This window comes from Engystomops pustulosus, chromosome 2 (assembly GCF_040894005.1).
Source record: "Engystomops pustulosus chromosome 2, aEngPut4.maternal, whole genome shotgun sequence".
NCBI lineage: Eukaryota > Metazoa > Chordata > Amphibia > Anura > Leptodactylidae > Engystomops > Engystomops pustulosus.
In genome coordinates this window covers 180,168,620-180,187,068 of record NC_092412.1, presented here as the reverse complement: position 1 = coordinate 180,187,068, position 18,449 = coordinate 180,168,620, and the positions used below count along the sequence as shown (strand labels likewise).

The following is an 18,449-nucleotide window of genomic DNA, read 5'->3' as shown; positions in this document are numbered from 1 at the left end:
GCAGCGGGATGGTGAGGCTGATGATGGCGGCATCGCCACTGACCATCTGTGTTGACTCCTCAAAGTTACTCAGCACCTGACAGATATCAGACATCCACGTCCACTCCTCATTGTAGACTTGAGGAAGCTGACTGACCTGACTACCAGTTCTGGTGGAAGTTGACATCTGGCAGTCTACAATCGCTCTGCGCTGCTGGTAAACTCTGGATAACATGGTCAGTGTTGAATTCCACCTCGTGGGCACGTCGCACAACAGTCGGTGAGCGGGCAGTTGGAGGCGGCGCTGCGCTGCCCTGAGAGTGGCAGCATCTGGGCTGGACTTCCTGAAATGCGCACAGATGCGGCGCACCTTCGTGAGCAAATCAGACAGATTGGGGTATGTCTTGAGGAAACGCTGCACTATCAGATTTAACACATGGGCCAGGCATGGCACATGTGTCAGTCTGCCGAGTTGCAGAGCCGCCACCAGGTTACGGCCGTTGTCACACACAACCATTCCCGGCTTGAGGTTCAGCGGTGCCAGCCACAGATCAGTCTGCGCCGTGATGCCCTGTAATAGCTCTTGGGCGGTGTGCCTTTTGTCGCCTAGGCTCAGCAGTTTGAGCACCGCCTGCTGTCGCTTAGCGACGGCACTGCTGCTGTGCCTAGAGCTACCGACTGATGGCGCCGTGCCCACGGATGGTAGTTCGGAGGAGGAGGTGGAGGAGGGGTGGGAGGAGGAGGAGGCATAGTAGGCCTGAAACACCTGGACCGAGGTAGGCCCCGCAATCCTCGGCGTCGGCAGTATATGAGCAGCCCCAGGGTCAGACTCGGTCCCAGCCTCCACCAAGTTAACCCAATGTGCCGTCAGCGATATATAGTGGCCCTGCCCGGCAGCACTCGTCCACGTGTCCGTGGTCAGGTGGACCTTGTCAGAAACGGCGTTGGTCAGGGCACGGATGATGTTGTCTGACACGTGCTGGTGCAGGGCTGGGACGGCACATCGGGAAAAGTAGTGGCGGCTGGGGACCGAATACCGAGGGGCGGCCGCCGCCATGAGGTTGCGAAAGGCCTCGGTCTCTACTAGCCTATAGGGCAGCATCTCCAGGCTAAGCAATCTGGAGATGTGCACATTAAGGGCTTGGGCGTGCGGGTGGGTTGCACTATATTTGCGTTTCCGCTCCAGCGTCTGGGGTATGGAGAGCTGAACGCTGGTGGATGCTGTGGAGGATCGTGGAGGCGACGATGGGGTTTTTGTGCCAGGGTCCTGGGCAGGGGGCTGACTAGCAGCTGACACAGGGGAAGGAGCAGTGGTGTGCACGGCCGGAGGTGAACGGGCTTGTTGCCACTGAGTGGGGTGCTTAGCATTCATATGCCTGCGCATACTGGTGGTAGTTAAGCTAGTAGTGGTGGAACCCCTGCTGAGCCTGGTTTGGCAAATGTTGCACACCACAGTCCGTCGGTCATCCGGTGTTTCCTTAAAGAACCTCCACACTTCTGAAGATCTAGCCCTCGCCGCAAGAGCCCTCACCACGGGAGCTTCACTAGTTGACAGTGGCGCTGATGCACCAGCTCTGGCCCTGCCTCTCCGTCTGGCCCCACCACTGCCTCTTCCAACCTGTTCAGGTCGAGGACTCTCCTCCGTCTCAGAAGCACTGTGTTCACCCGGCCTCTCAACCCAGCTTGGGTCTGTCACCTCATCATCCTCCGATCCCTCAGTCTGCTCCCCCCTCGGACTTCCTGCCCTGACAACAACTTCCCCACTGTCTGACAACCGTGTCTCCTCATCGTCGGACACCTCTTTACACACTTCCACTACGTCAAGAAGGTCATCATCACCCACAGACTGTGACTGGTGGAAAACCTGGGCATCGGAAAATTGCTCAGCAGCAACCGGACAAGTGGTTTGTGACTGTGGGAAGGGTCCAGAAAACAGTTCCTCAGAGTATGCCGGTTCAAATGCCAAATTTTCCTGGGAGGGGGCAGACTGGGGGGGAGGAGGCTGAGGTGCAGGAGCTGGAGGAGTGGGGATTTCGGTGACATGGGTGGACTGCGTGGAAGACTGACTGGTGGTGGACAAATTGCTCGAAGCATTGTCAGCAATCCACGACATCACCTGTTCGCACTGTTCTGGCCTCAACAGTGCTCTACCACGAGTCCCAGTAACTTCAGACATGAACCTAGGGAGTGTAGCTCTGCGGCGTTCCCCTGCTCCCTCATCAGCAGGTGGTGTCTCACCCCGCCCAGGACCACGGCCTCTGACCCCTGCAGTAGTTGGACGCCCACGTCCCCGCCCTCGTCCTCTACCCCTAGCCCTCGGGTTAAACATTTTTAAAATGAGAGTTATAACTTTTTTTTTTTTTTTTACTTCTTTTTGTTTTTTTTGGTGTTTTTTTGTGTGTTTTTTTTTTTTTTGTGTTTTTTGTTTTTTTTTGAGTTTTTAAAACCAAACAATCCTATCCTATTGCTATGGCTATTTTCTAGCCAAGTATCAAAGGAAGCACACTACTATGCCAGATGAGATGACACTGAGTTATTGCCTAATAGAAATCCAACCCCTACTGAATTTTGCCACTTCGGCCTTTGCTATGGATATGTGCGCCACTAAGCGCAGAACACAGCGGTCGCAAGTCTCACTACAAATTGCTCAGAATTGGCAAGTACATGCACTGCAGAAACTACAGCCACCAGCAGATCAACCAGAAATCAAATATATAGAACGCTACTGTAGGCTTCAAGAAGCTGTTTGTATTCTCCTATGGCTATTTTCTAGCCAAGTATCAAAGGAAGCACACTACTATGCCAGATGAGATGACACTGAGTTATTGCCTAATAGAAATCCAACCCCTACTGAATTTTGCCACTTCGGCCTTTGCTATGGATATGTGCGCCACTAAGCGCAGAACACAGCGGTCGCAAGTCTCACTACAAATTGCTCAGAATTGGCAAGTACATGCACTGCAGAAACTACAGCCACCAGCAGATCAACCAGAAATCAAATATATAGAACGCTACTGTAGGCTTCAAGAAGCTGTTTGTATTCTCCTATGGCTATTTTCTAGCCAAGTATCAAAGGAAGCACACTACTATGCCAGATGAGATGACACTGAGTTATTGCCTAATAGAAATCCAACCCCTACTGAATTTTGCCACTTCGGCCTTTGCTATGGATATGTGCGCCACTAAGCGCAGAACACAGCGGTCGCAAGTCTCACTACAAATTGCTCAGAATTGGCAAGTACATGCACTGCAGAAACTACAGCCACCAGCAGATCAACCAGAAATCAAATATATAGAACGCTACTGTAGGCTTCAAGAAGCTGTTTGTATTCTCCTATGGCTATTTTCTAGCCAAGTATCAAAGGAAGCACACTACTATGCCAGATGAGATGACACTGAGTTATTGCCTAATAGAAATCCAACCCCAACTGAATTTTGCCACTTCGGCCTTTGCTATGGATATGTGCGCCACTAAGCGCAGAACACAGCGGTCGCAAGTCTCACTACAAATTGCTCAGAATTGGCAAGTACATGCACTGCAGAAACTACAGCCACCAGCAGATCAACCAGAAATCAAATATATAGAACGCTACTGTAGGCTTCAAGAAGCTGTTTGTATTCTCCTATGGCTATTTTCTAGCCAAGTATCAAAGGAAGCACACTACTATGCCAGATGAGATGACACTGAGTTATTGCCTAATAGAAATCCAACCCCTACTGAATTTTGCCACTTCGGCCTTTGCTATGGATATGTGCGCCACTAAGCGCAGAACACAGCGGTCGCAAGTCTCACTACAAATTGCTCAGAATTGGCAAGTACATGCACTGCAGAAACTACAGCCACCAGCAGATCAACCAGAAATCAAATATATAGAACGCTACTGTAGGCTTCAAGAAGCTGTTTGTATTCTCCTATGGCTATTTTCTAGCCAAGTATCAAAGGAAGCACACTACTATGCCAGATGAGATGACACTGAGTTATTGCCTAATAGAAATCCAACCCCTACTGAATTTTCCCACTTCGGTCTTTGCTATGGATATGTGTGCCACTAAGAGCTAAACACAACGGTAGCAAGTCCCCCTGCTAATTCCTCACAAAATGGTAAAAGATGCAAATTAAAATAAAAAAAGTAGAACGTTATTGTAGCCCTAAGAAGGGCTGTTGGGTTCTTTGAGAATCACTCCTGCCTAACAGTAAGCTAATAGAACACCCTAACGCTTTCCCTGACCAGCAGCAGCTCTCTCCCTAGCGGCATCCAGAGACAGAATGATCCGAGCAGCGCGGCCAGCGGCTAGTCTATCCCAGGGTCACCTGATCTGGCCAGCCAACCACTGCTATCGACGTGTAAGGGTACCACGTCATGCTGGGTGGAGTGCAGAGTCTCCTGGCTTGTGATTGGCTCTGTTTCTGGCCGCCAAAAAGCAAAACGGCGGGAGCTGCCATTTTCTCGAGCGGGTGAAGTATTCGTCCGAGTAACGAGCAGTTTCGAGTACCCTAATGCTCGACCGAGCATCAAGCTCGGACGAGCATGTTCGCTCATCTCTATTCATAATGCATCAGATCGAATGGTAGGTTTCCTTTAACTATATTCACAAATTACCAACCAGTTTATAGAAGACAGTTTATTGCAAAAATGTTTAATCATTCTTACCTTTGCATGGTTGTTGGGGATCAAGATCCATATCATCTAATGCAGCTTGGGCTTTAAAAAAAAAAAAAAAAGCAGGCATGTTAGACATTGCAGTATATTCATTATTCTGTTCTTGAAAAGAAAATGAAATTATTCCTTAAATTAAAAATAAAAACATTACATACAAAATCAGATCTAAAATGTACCAGAACTAATAATCTACTAATCATGGATATGCAAATAAGCCTTAAACTACCGGGGGTTAAGTCATTTAGTTTTATTTGCATTTAGACATAAATGCTCCGATTTAGAAATCATCATCTCTTCAACTGTGGCATAGCTGTCAGTAGCCAAATCTGGAAATTCAGCCCCAACCACTACGCATATTAGGTACCATTTGCATTTTTCCAAGTTGATTTTCTTGTCAAAATTCTGTTGTATTTAAAGTGAATGTGATCTGTTTTTCTTTTACATGGAAATTTTCAGGCAGTGCAGAAGCAAAATTTTGACCACAATCTAAAACCAAACTTAGTATTGATACACAATTTCATGAAGATTTTTTTTTCACTAGAGATGATGTAATAACACAGGTACATAAAAGGGGTTGAAAACTGCAAGCAAAACATCTGCATCCAAACCACAATGCACCAATCCACCTGAAATATGTGCATAAAAACATGCAGATTACATGCATTTTTTTCACATGGATTGGATTATATTCAAGTCGGGTTGCAATATGCACAATGCACTTTTCTGATACTTTTAAACTGAGAAAAGGTTACTTGCAAGGGAATTCTTCTCTCAGTAGATATTGGTAAGAGGAGAGGGAGGCAATATATGTGCCAGATGGTCTGCAGAGCAGGAACCAACGTCATCAAGGAAATACCATCACCTGTCCATATATGGTATTTCTACATCTCTGAGCGCTTCCCGTGACACAAGGTCTCTAAATGATTTAAATATATTCAATTAACAATTTTTTGTGTCAAACAGGAATTGAACCCACAATCTCCACTCTGTAGAATGCCATAATACAGTGATATTAACCTTTGCAGCTACCTATTGTCAATGGAAGGATTTTTTATAACTAAGAGCTTCACTATATCACCATAGCTTCCATAGAGTTACACTATTACACAAGCTAAATGCATTGGTATATAGAGATGTATCTTTTCAGAGATCTCCAGGGGTATAACTACAGCAGCAGCTAAAGCAGCTGCTATGGGGCCTGCAGAGTTTGCAGGCTTAAAGGAAACCTACCACTTAGTATGGCAGGGGTAAGCTGTAAGTACCGAGCGACCGTGCGCGCGCAACATCTCCGCTATTTCCTATGGAGGCGCGCGCACGATCGTGCGCACGCAGCGCCGAAGTGTCTTCTGCCCTAAAGTTTAAAAAGTGTTAAAACCGCGATACCGCGGTTTTAACACTAACGAAAGTAAGCACCGGCACCAGCTCACCCTGAGCTGGTGCTCGGTACTTACAGCTTACCCCTGCCATACTAAGTGGTAGGTTTCCTTTAAAACCTGACAAAACTAAAGAATGGAGGATGTGCACCATTATATACATATAATGCTGCACATTATACAGCAAAACATGTATATGACATCTTCCACAGTACACAGCACAAATCAACAGCTCAGATAAATAATGCTGGGTGAGAGGAAATGACAGGACTAGGGATCTCTCATCTCTAATTCCTTCTTCATGCTTCCCCCATGTGGTCAGCAACTACTGGGACAGATCTGTTTAAATGAGTACGCATTAGTTTATAAATGTGTGTATATGTGTAAGAGTGTATAATTGTGTAAGCATCCAAATAGGTATATTTTCTAAAGGGTTGGAGGTGCATCCAAGAGTCTGTTATGGGGCCCTGCCTCTCCTAGTTACGCCCCTGGAGATCTTTTATATATGTCCCTTTTCTTTCTTTTTTGAAGCATATAATTAATAAAAAAATGTATAAGACACTAAATAAATTATATTTGTTATATCAACATTACCTGAACAACCTTTACAATACATATAATAAACTGTTATAAACTGAAGCTCTCCTTGCACATGCTGAGGCCGCTTGACGTACCTGGTGGGCGGCGCAGCCGGCAAGCAAAGCTATGCCAGGACCTAGCATATTTTTGCGTAAAAACCAGCGAACGAATGGCATCGAGGTGCCACATTCATGATTTTAATAGCAAATTCTTGCACTGCATAAGAAAACTGGCATAGAAGCAGTGATAAATCCTCCCCATGGTGCTGGTTACCGATTGAATGCGTTTCAATGGAAACAGATATGCGATCAGATTGAGCCCCAGGTGCTTGTATTGCGTTTCTAAACAAAATGTAAATGTCCCATGTGACCACAATGTAAACATTTTGAATTCAGATGTTTTTTCCTTTTCTTGAAAATATTGTTTCAGTATTGAGTATTATAATACTGATCCACGCATCGTATAACGAGGGGTCCTGCAGGGCAAAGTGGGGGGAGGCTACTGGGCATTTCATTAGTGGGGGGGCTGTTGGCCATTTCATTAGGGGGGGGGGGGCAGAGATTGTGACCAATGTATTTCCTATGTTAGGCTTATACTAGAGTCCATATGTTTTCCCTGTTTTTTGTTACAATATTAGGTGCCCCGGTATATATATATATATATATATATATATATATATATATATATATATATATATATATATATATATATATATATATATATACACACACACAATACTAAATAAACGTTAGTTTTAGTCATAGACTAAGTTTTAGTCATTTACATATCAAATTCATTGAAGAACTTTAGAAGATTACCAATTTAATATAAAAATTACTTACCATGGCTTCTAGCTATGCAGTGTGCCAAAATTAACATGAAAAGGAGTATGGAACTGCTCCTTATGATTCTCAATAGGTTCATTTCTGATAGTCCTAAAACAACATTTTACTATTAGCTTTAACAAATGGAGTATGACTGCAGCATTAAATTGACATGTAATGTGTTACTTATACTTGGGGGGATTTCTTTTGGTGACTTTCTTACCAGCTTTTGTTGGTATGGCTACTTTCACACTCCTGTTGTTTATTTATTTGTCTTGTCCAACTTTGTATAGAAGCAGGACAAGAAAAGTTGTAGAAGAGACAGAAGTGTAAAATAATGGCACATAATGGAAACCTAAAGATCCTATTGACTATGATAAATTTGTTTGACTTTCATTTTAGGGTCTGTTATTCGTCCTTCTTTCAGGAAAAAATTCCATAAATTATTTTTAACAGATTTTTTTTGTTTTTACTGGCAGCGTTCCCTTATTTGTTTAACTAATAACTTTTGGCCAAAAATGCCACCGACAAGGCGATTGGAAGATTTTTTGTGGCACTAGTGACATCACTCAAGCAGAACTTTTTTTGTATCAATTGTGAAGGTTAGCCACCGACCAGGCATCTTCCAACTACAGTACTTGTTTTGTAAAGGCCTTGATAATTGAAGTCTAGGAGCCGATTGGGACTCCCCACACTGTACTGCATACTCCATTCTTTTTTTTTCTCCCTATAGCCAATATTTGACGTTATGTAGTGGCCATTTATAGCGTGCTCCTATTGAATTTCAAATATACCACAGTGGTTGGGTATCAGCAGAGTGAATATTAACCACAATAGATGTGCACCTAACCATAGTGGACATATGGACAGCACTGGTGTATTCCAGATTTTTATAAATAGCATTAATATGTATACACATATAACATTTATTTATTCATAGTTCAACAGCCCTATTGACTCTCAGGATCTCTCTGCTAGATATAGTTAGGAGAGAGTGCACCAGTGGAGTGAACAACCACATCTAAAAGAAGGTGTGGTAAATTACAGCAATGAACTAATTTATATGTAAATCCCTTACAATGAGGTTTCTAGGTGGCAGAGGAAAAACAGTCTGTCATCCTGCAGGTAAGACATATGGGGACATACACTCACCGGCCACTTTATTAGGTACACCTGTCCAACTGATCGTTAACACTTAGTTTCTAATAAGCCAATCACATGGCGGCAACTCAGTGCATTTAGGCATGTAGACATGGTCAAGACAATCTCCTGCAGTTCAAACCGAGCATCAGTATGGGGAAGAAAGGTGATTTGAGTGCATTTGAACGTGGCATGGTTGTTGGTGCCAGAAGGGCTGGTCTGAGTATTTCAGAAACTGCTGATCTACTGGGATTTTCACGCACAACCATCTCTAGGGTTTACAGAGAATGGTCCGAAAAAGAAAAAACATCCAGTGAGCAGCAGTTCTGTGGGCGGAAATGCCTTGTTGATGCCAGAGGTCAGAGGAGAATGGGCAGACTGGCTCGAGCTGATAGAAAGGCAACAGTGACTCAAATCGCCACCCGTTACAACCAAGGTAGGCAGAAGAGCATCTCTGAATGCACAGCACGTCGAACTTTGAGGCAGATGGGATACAGCAGCAGAAGACCACACCGGGTGCCACTCCTTTCAGCAAAGAACAGGAAACTGAGGCTACAATTTGCACAAGCTCATCGAAATTGGACAGTAGAAGATTGGAAAAATGTTGCCTGGTCTGATGAGTCTCGATTTCTGCTGCGACATTCGGATGGTAGGGTCAGAATTTGGCGTCAACAACATGAAAGCATGGATCCATCCTGCCTTGTATCAACGATTCAGGCTGGTGGTCGTAGTGTCATGGTGTGGGGAATATTCTCTTGGCACTCTTTGGGCCCCTTGGTACCAATTGAGCATCATTGCAACGCCACAGCCCACCTGAATATTGTTGCCGACCATGTCCATCCCTTTATGACCACAATGTACCCAACATCTGATGGCTACTTTCAGCAGGATAATGCGCCATGTCATAAAGCTGGAATCATCTCAGACTGGTTTCTTGACCATGACAATGAGTTCACTGTACTCAAATGGCCTCCACAGTCACCAGATCTCAATCCAATAGAGCATCTTTGGGATGTGGTGGACTGGGAGATTCGCATCATGGATGTGCAGCCGACAAATCTGCGGCAACTGTGTGATGCCATCATGTCAATATGGACCAAAATCTTTGAGGAATGATTCCAGCACCTTGTTGAATCTATGCCATAAAGAATTGAGGCAGTTCTGAAGGCAAAAGGGGGTCCAAGCCGTTACTAGCATGGTGTACCTAATAAAGTGGCCGGTGAGTGTATTTAGTAAGGTCCGTACACCAGTTTTTGTCGGATTTTACACGTTCTTTCATGTGCAAACTGCATGCACATGTATTTAAGAAGTGTTTGCGCCACATATGCGCCACAAATTTCGTTGTGGAAACGGGCGTCTTGGTGCTCAGTCAGACCGCGTGTCACATTTAACATTCAAAGTCCGTCAGAAGTGTGTCGCACACTCCTTGTTAAGGTGTACCAAAATAAAGTTGGTAGACTCTGTCGGAACAGTGCATGGAGCGCCAGATTGGTGCAGAATGGGCGCCACAAATCATGAATCTGGCGTCCTCTGCACATAGTGCAGTGTGCACATAAAGTGTGTAGAGAATGGGGCAGATTTATCACACTGTCTGAAAGTCAGAATATTTCTAGTTGCCCATGGCAACCAATCACAGCTCAGCTTTCATTTCACCAGTGCTCATTAATATTTTAAAGGAGAGCTGTGATTGGTTGCCATGGGCAACTGGAAATATTCTGACTTTTAGACAGCTTGATAAATCTGCCCCAATATGTTGTTCACTGTATAGGTTGTCCTTACTAACAATTGAAGGATTGGTAAGCATGTACTTTACTTCAGTTCTATATGAAAATGAATTATAACGGTTTGTTTAATAAAGAATATTACAAAATATTTCATATCCACTCCTCTACATAATATAAATATTACACTATAACCACCATTAAGATGTCTACTTTAGTCTCAGAGGGAAAGGAATGTGGTATGCTCAGGACAGCCATTAATGTGTTATCAAACCATTTATACCATGTCCTACAATGGTTTGATCTTTCTAACCTCGGGTTGTAAACTTGGTGAGCATCAGAAATGCAGAGTATAGTTTAGAGAAAAAAATGTATGTGAAAAGGACTATTTTGGTGTTCATATTTAAATTTCATCTTTCTATTCTAATATGATGCATGAATGTGAGTATATGCTTAGTATTGGTTCCTTGGTGCCAAGCCTTATCTTTGACCACACGTTGTTTCATTTGGCATAAAGAGATGTAGTGTCCACACAGGTCACTGCAGGGACAGTATACTTTGTTAAGTTGATTATTAAACTGTGGCAGAAAAAGAACACTTGTGCTAACTGATTCCCCATGTGCCAGAAGTACATCTTGGATGACATATCTAAAATATACTGTAGTAAAATGAATCTTCCTAATGACAAGTATATCTTGGATTCTTTCCCACACACTTTTTATGTGTATTTAAAAGAAATCTACCATCAAAATCAAGCATAATAAACCAAAGAAATTTACTCATGTATCCAGGATATGTATCATATTATATAAGGCTGGAAAAAGAAGTCCATCAAGTCCAACCTTTAAGAATTAAATAAATGTTTTATCCCCATAAGCCGTGATATTTTTTCTCTCCACAAAGGCATCCAGGTCTCTCTTGAACATGTACATAGAGTCCGCCATAACAACCTCCTGCGGCAGAGAGTTCCATAGTCTCACTGCTATCAGAGTAAAGAACCTTTGTCTAGGCTGATGGTAGAATCGCCTCTCCTTTAGGCGCAGAGGATGCCACCTTGTCCTGGTCACAGGCCTAGGCATAAAAAGATCTTTGGAGAGATCCTTGTACTGTCCGTTCAGGTATTTGTACATCGTAATGAGGTCTCCCCTCAGTCGTCTTTTTTCTAAACTGAATAATCCCAAATTTAGTAATCTGTAATTGTATTCTAATCCCCCCATTCCCCTAATAATCTTTGTTGCTCTCCTCTGCACCTGTTCCAGCTCTACTATATCCTTTTTATACACTGGTGCCCAAAACTGTACACAATATTCCATGTGTGGTCTGACCAGGGATTTGTATAAGGGCAAAACTATGTCTTTATCATGAGAATCTATTCCTCTCTTGATACATCCCATAATTTTATTTGCTTTAGCAGCAGCCACCTGGCTCTGGTCACTAAAATTAAGTTTACCATCCACCAATACCCAAAGTCCTTTTCAGCTCCAGTTTTACCAAGTAATTGACTGTTTAGAACATAATTATACTTTTTGTTTCCATGGCCCAAGTGCATAACTTTACATTTATCTACATTAAACCTCATCAACCATTTCTCTGCCCACTCCTCAAGCTTCCACAAATCCCTCTGTAATGCTACATTATCGGCCTCAGTATTTATTACTTTACACGGCTTGGTATCATCTGCAAATATTGGAACTTGACTGTGTAAACCCACTACAAGGTCATTAATAAAAATATTAAAAAGGAGTGGCCCCAATACTGACCCCTGTGGCACTGCACTGGTAACGTCAACCCAATCTGAGAATGTGCCATTAATGACGACCCTCTGTTTTCTATCACTAAGCCAATTACTTACCCAAATACACAGATTTTCTCCTATTCCCAGAAGTCTCATTTTATATACCAACCTTTTATGCGGCACAGTGTCAAATGTCCAGATATACAACATCCACAGTGTTCCCCAGGTTCAGTCTTGAACTTACCTCCTCGTAGAAACCAATCAGATTAGTCTGACAGGACCGATCTCTAATAAACCCATGCTGACGCTGGGTTATAAGGTTATGCACAGTGAGATACTCCAGGATAGCATCTCTAACAAACCCCTCAAATATTTTCCCCACCACAGAAGTTAGGCTCACAGGTCTGTAGTTTCCAGGATCGCTTTTTGACCCTTTTTTGTATATTGGTACCACATTTGCTATGCGCCAGTCCTGTGGAACATAACCAGTCCTCAGTGAATCTTCAAATATTAAAAATAACGGTCTGTCCATCACGGTACATAGTTCATGCAGAACCCAGGGGTGTATGCCATCTGGCCCCGGTGATTTATCTATCTTAGTGGTTGCGAGGCGGCGCCGTACCTCTTCCTGGGTTAAACTGTTGACATTCCAGAGAGAATTTACATTATTCCTCATTGTGTTTTCCACCAGGGGATTTTCCTGGGTAAAGACAGTTGAGAAGGCGACATTCAGTAGATTGGCCCTTTCCTCATCTCCTTCCACCATGACCCCCATGTTATTCCTAAGAGGGCCCACTACATTACAGGATTAATTTTTCTCTCTATAATCCTGTAATGCCTCATAGCTACCTTCACTTTTAGCACCTTAAATGCCTTATCTTTCTCGCTTATTGCTTTCCTTACAAGACTAGTTAGCCGCATTGGTTTTTTCTTGTTCCTCTTATGCTTTTTCTCATAAGGTATGCGTTTCTCACAGGACTTTTTTTTAGAATATATGAGAATAAAGTCCCATTTTTGGGGGGGGCTTTTGTCTTTGAGAACATTGTCCCAGTCTATGCCTTTAAGGTCTTCCCTTAGTTGCTTAAAATTTGCCCGCCTGAAGTTTAGAGTGTTGGTTGCCCATTCCCTAATGCTCTTAGTAAAGTGTAATACAAAATCAATGATATTATGATCACTATTACCCAGGTTCCCCCCAACTTGTAGTTTTGATACCCTATCAGGTCTGTTGGTAAGGATAAGGTCCAGCAGTGCCCCCCCTCTTGTTGGCTCCAGGACTAGTTGCGACAGGTAATTGTCTTTTGTTGTTGACAAGAACCTGCTATCTTTGAAGGACCTGCAGGTTTCTGCCCCCCAGTCAATATCTGGGTAATTGAAGTCCCCCATGATAAGTACTTCACCATGCTTTGAAGCCGCATCCATTTCACTTATCAGCATTTCCTCTCCTGACTCCATTATATTTGGAGCCTTATAACAAACCCCTAGTAATATTTTATTATTCTTTTTCCCTCCCCTTATCTCCACCCATAGGGTCTCCACATTTGCATTTGCATCACCGATGTCATCTCGCAAGACAGGCTTGAGGCAAGAATTCACATATAAACAAACCCCCCCCCCCCCTCCTATTTTTACGATCCTTTCTAAAAAGACTATAACCATCTATAGTAACAGCCCAGTCATAGCTACTGTCCAGCCATGTCTCTCTGATAACCACTATATCATATTTCCACTCCAACATCAAGAGTTTTAGTTCCTCCATTTTGTTTGTGAGGCTTCTGCCATTTTTTGTACATGCACTTTATATGGTTTTCCCTATCCCTATTCCTTTTGTTCTTATTCCCCAATCTCATTCCAGGCTCCCTTCCTCCCCCATGGACTATGACTCTTCCCAGTTCTCTATCTACACTGTCTATTTGCCCTGCACAAGTGTAGTTGCCCTCCCCCCAGGTCTCTAGTTTAAACACTCCTCCAACCTTCTAGCCATTTTTTCCCCCAAAACAGCTGCACCCTCCCCATTGAGTTGCAGCCCATCCCTACTGTAGAGCTTGTAGCCGACAGAAAAGTCAGCCCAGTTCTCCATGAACCTAAAGCCCTCCTTCCTACACCAACTTTTGAGCCTCTTATTTACCTCCCTGATCTCCTGCTGCCTTTCTGGTGTGGCATGTGGTACAGGTAGTATTTCGGAGAAAACTACCATTGAGGTCCTTGCCCTGAGCTTATGGCCTAAATCCCCGAAATAATTTTTAAGGACCTTCCACCTACCTCTTATTTTGTCATTAGTGCCAATGTGGACCATGACCACTGGTTCCTCACCAGCCTCTCCCAATAGACTGTCAACCCGATCCGCAACATGCCGAACCCGAGCACCCGGCAAACAACACACTGTTCGGTATGCACGATCTTTGTGACAGATTGCCCTGTCTGTTCCCCTAATAATCGAATTTCCCACTACCAGCACCTGTCTAACCTTGCCTGTGCTCCCATTATCCTTCTTACTGGAGCAGACAGTCCCCTGGTTGCTAGAGGCCATGTCTTGCTGCAGCATTGCTACCCCAGAGCTGATATCCCCCTCATCCACCAGCCTGGCAAACTTATTGGGGTGCACCAGATCAGGACTAGAATCCCTACAACTCTTCCCTCTTCCCCGCCTTCTACATGTTACCCAACTAGCTGCCCCCTCACTCTGCACCTCCATACTTCCCTCCCCACCCCCATCTTCCCCAGAGAGTTTGTGCTCCAGGAGCAGCAAACTTCCCTCCATATTGTCAATTGCCCGCAGCCTTGAAACTTGCTCATTTAGAGCCAGAATCTGGGCTTCCAGATGAGCAATTTTCACACATCCCACACAGCAGTATTCCCCCTCGAATGGCTGTTCAAGGAAAGCATACATAATATGTGATGGTGGTAATCTTCTTATGACTATGCTAATGAGCTTGTGGGGACTCCAAGGGTATTACTAGAATCCCTCCATGCCATAGTTTCACAGGTTGGTAAACTTACCCACCCACACAAAAGAAAATGCCAACATGTATAGGAAGTTAAAAGAAGAGAAGATCCTGACAGATGAGGATCACACCAGTATGTCAGTGTTCTTAGTTTACAGTCCTTAATCCCGGTGGTAGATGTCCTTCAAAGTAGCCTTGCAAAGTAATAATGGTAACAATTAAAATTTTCCACTATACTGTATAACGAGCTGAGCTCTCTCCATACACAGCGGGGACCTAACATCGCTGCCGATGGGCACCATTACCTTGCATGGCTGATCGGTGCCCCCCCATCTCCCCGCCCTTGACGTCATTGGAGGGTGGCAATTGGTTGACATGGCTTGTTGGCTTGCCATGCATAATGATCTCCAATAGCTGGCAGATGGCAGACTATTACAGATCATCAGTAAAATTGCTATGTACTGCATACAGCAGTATTGCAGTATGTAGTATGAGAAATCAGATCCTGCAGGGTTAAAGTACCCTAGAGGGTGTGAAATATTAGTAAATTAAAAAACTTTTTTATACCATGATTAAGTACAAGTTTAAATCATTAAAACAGTAAAAATAAAAATAAATATGTTAGGTATCCCCGCATCCCAAATACCAAAATATCTTATTCTATCAAAAAATGCAAAAAGATTATTCTTGGCCGTGAACACCGTAACAGAAAATAGCACCCAAATGTCCTAATTGCCACTTTTTTGCCATTTTTACAACCAAGAATATTTGAATTAAAAAATGATCAAACGGTCATATAGGTCCCAATTTGATATAAATTAAAATGCCAGTGCTTTCCACAAAAAAGTCACCTTACATCGGTTTGTACACCACAGTGTGAAAACGTTATTGGCCTCCCAGAACTTGTCAGAATGGCAAAAAAATTTGTTTTGTACAAAAGATAAAACATTTTTAAATCTTCTAAAACCTAATAAAACCTATTTAAATTTGGTATCCCCGTAATCGTATCGAATCAAATAATAAAGAGGTGTCACAGAATGAAAGCTGTAAAAAAAGAGCCCGCAAGAAAACGCAGCATACATGGTTTTTGGTCAATTTCACTGCACTAGTAGATTTCATGGAATATTAAATGGTGCCACTAAAAAGTACAATTTGTTCTGCAGATAAAAAGCTATAACACATCTATGTAAACTTAAAAATAAAAAAAGTTATCCCTTTTGGAATGAGGGTAGTTAAAAACAGAAATGCAAAAATGAGTCCTGTAAGGGTTAATTTAATAGTATAATGTATATACATTGCAACAAAACAAACACAGTTACAATAATACCACTAATTCCTAGTTAAACTTTAAGTTGACTTTTTATAAACTTACTGTATCAAGGTTGTCAAGTTACATAAATTTTTCCAGTGTTTATACAGGATACCTTGCTTTCGATTTCTTAGTCACCATAGCATTCTCAAACAGCAATGTTGTCTCTGTTTTTGGTTATAAATAAAAAAAAAAAATTAAATAGATACAATTTTAGAAACCAATTCATAAAAGGGAAAAAGATTGCAGATAAAAATATCTCAAACCATACTGCAGTGTGTCTGGCAAGGAATGACCTCTGACTGCAACTGTAATGTTTATATATGACAGCAAGTAAGAAAGAAAGCGTAAACCATATGTAAACAACTTGATGTTGAAATCTCTATTGAACTAATGAATTAGTCAAACAAAGCAAAATTTAGATGAACACTGATTTATACTTCCTCCTTATTTTAGCTGGAAGGCACAATTCATTTTCTAAAACCAGGGAGTTGGATTTAGTTAACAAATGGTTGAGTAAGAGCCTCTTTAGCAGAAAAGTTGTACAAACAGGACAAAATAACATCAGAATGCATAGAATATAATCAATGGAATCTTTTATGTTTCATTGAGATACGCTAATTTCAAAATCTGAGGCTTCCATTCGTTTCCCCCTTCTTTAATAAGGGTCAAATCTGGGGAAAGCAAAAAAAAGTGTACTTGCCCTATTCCACTTTCCAATTCCAACCTCACTGCAGTCTTTGATCCCTCAAAGCATGGAGCCAGAGCAAGGCAAATACACTTATTTTATTTGTGTAACCCTGCCCCTATGGGGTTTTCCTGGAACATCCCTTTAATCAGTGATTGGTGAATTTGAGACACCTGAAAAACCCCATGATCGGGTGAATGTGCTACACTACAGACAGTAAGTGCGCGTTCACACGTTGCGTTTTGGTTGCATTTTCATTGCGTTTGAAATGCATATACAACAGCTGATGTGAGGTAATTTGCCTAATTACATTACCGTTTACGTTTGTAAACTCAATGTTAACACATGCGTTAACAAAACGCATGTGTTAACGCGTCGTTAACACATGCGTTAACATCGCATTTACGATTGTATATGTGTTTCAAACGCAATGAAAACGCAGGTCAAAACGCAACGTGGGAACGCGCACTAAGGGTGAAGACACACATGGCGTTTTTGGGCCAATTTTGGGCCGTTTTTACTAAGTGCGTTTTCAGATCGTAAAAACGCATGCGTTTTTTGAAAACGCATCCGTTTTTGTCCGTTTTTAATTGCACAAACTCGGAAAAACGGACATAAACGCATGCGTTTTTTAAGATCTGAAAACGCACTTAGTAAAAACGGCCCAAAAACGTCCCAAAACCGCCATGTGTGTCTTCACCCTTAGGGCGCGTTCCCACGTTGCGTTTTGACCTGCGTTTTCATTGCGTTTGAAACGCATATACAACAGCTGAGGAGAGGTGATTTGCCTAATTACATCACTGTTAACGTTTCCGTTTACAAAACGCATCGTAAACGCGATGTTAACGCATGCGTTAACAAGACATTAACGCATGTGTTTTGTTAATGCATGCGTTAACATTGTGTTTACAAGCGTAAATGGTAATGTAATTAGGCAATTTACCTCACATCAGCTGTTGTATATGCGTTTCAAACGCAATGAAAACGCAACCAAAACGCACTGTGTAACCACGCCCTAAAGGAATCAGACAGCTCAGTCCATATTGTAGCAGTACACTGAAGGTGAAACTCAGTGAAAAAGATAAACACCTTCTACAAGCTGAGAAAGCCACCATACTAATGATGAATATGTCTGCTTCCGGTTCTGTCTATTGTATTGAAATAGATGGATAGTTCAATAAGGAACTTCTACACTGCAACAAAAACTGAGCCCAGAGGCTAAATTGGGTTAAAGGGATATTCTCACGAACACCAGATTCTTGACACAAACACTCACAGATACTTCCTGCCGCCAAGCAGCATGCAAAGACTTACTCTACACACTACAGATAAGATCTTTACAGCGGGGGAAGGAGGTAAAGCAGAGCTGACTGTGTGTATTATAGCAGAGATGTAGCAGAGATGAGAGTTTCATTGGGGCACATTTAAACAGTTTTTCAGCTGCCACGTTTTCAAGTTTCCTGAAGTTGGCCTACTTAATCATTGCAATGTATCTTTA

At 42.7% G+C, this 18,449-nt stretch overlaps 1 protein-coding gene across 2 annotated transcripts in view; it reads right to left on the bottom strand.

Annotated features, from left to right (window-relative positions):
• Window positions 1–17,074, bottom strand: part of LOC140118962 (C4b-binding protein alpha chain-like) — a 124,966-nt gene extending 107,892 nt beyond the window's left edge. The window contains exons 1-4 of one of the 2 annotated variants that reach the window (XM_072137459.1): window positions 16,967–17,074; window positions 16,327–16,430; window positions 7,435–7,527; window positions 4,632–4,682 (exon numbers count right to left, since the gene is read on the bottom strand). In XM_072137459.1, coding sequence (XP_071993560.1) covers window positions 4,632–4,682; window positions 7,435–7,516 — 133 coding nt within the window. In that variant the 5' untranslated portion in view covers window positions 7,517–7,527; window positions 16,327–16,430; window positions 16,967–17,074. Of the gene's footprint in view, window positions 1–4,631; window positions 4,683–7,434; window positions 7,528–16,326; window positions 16,431–16,534; window positions 16,587–16,966 lie in introns of those variants that run through there. The other variant, XM_072137460.1, reaches the window with a different exon arrangement.
• Window positions 17,075–18,449: the final 1,375 nt, after the last annotated feature.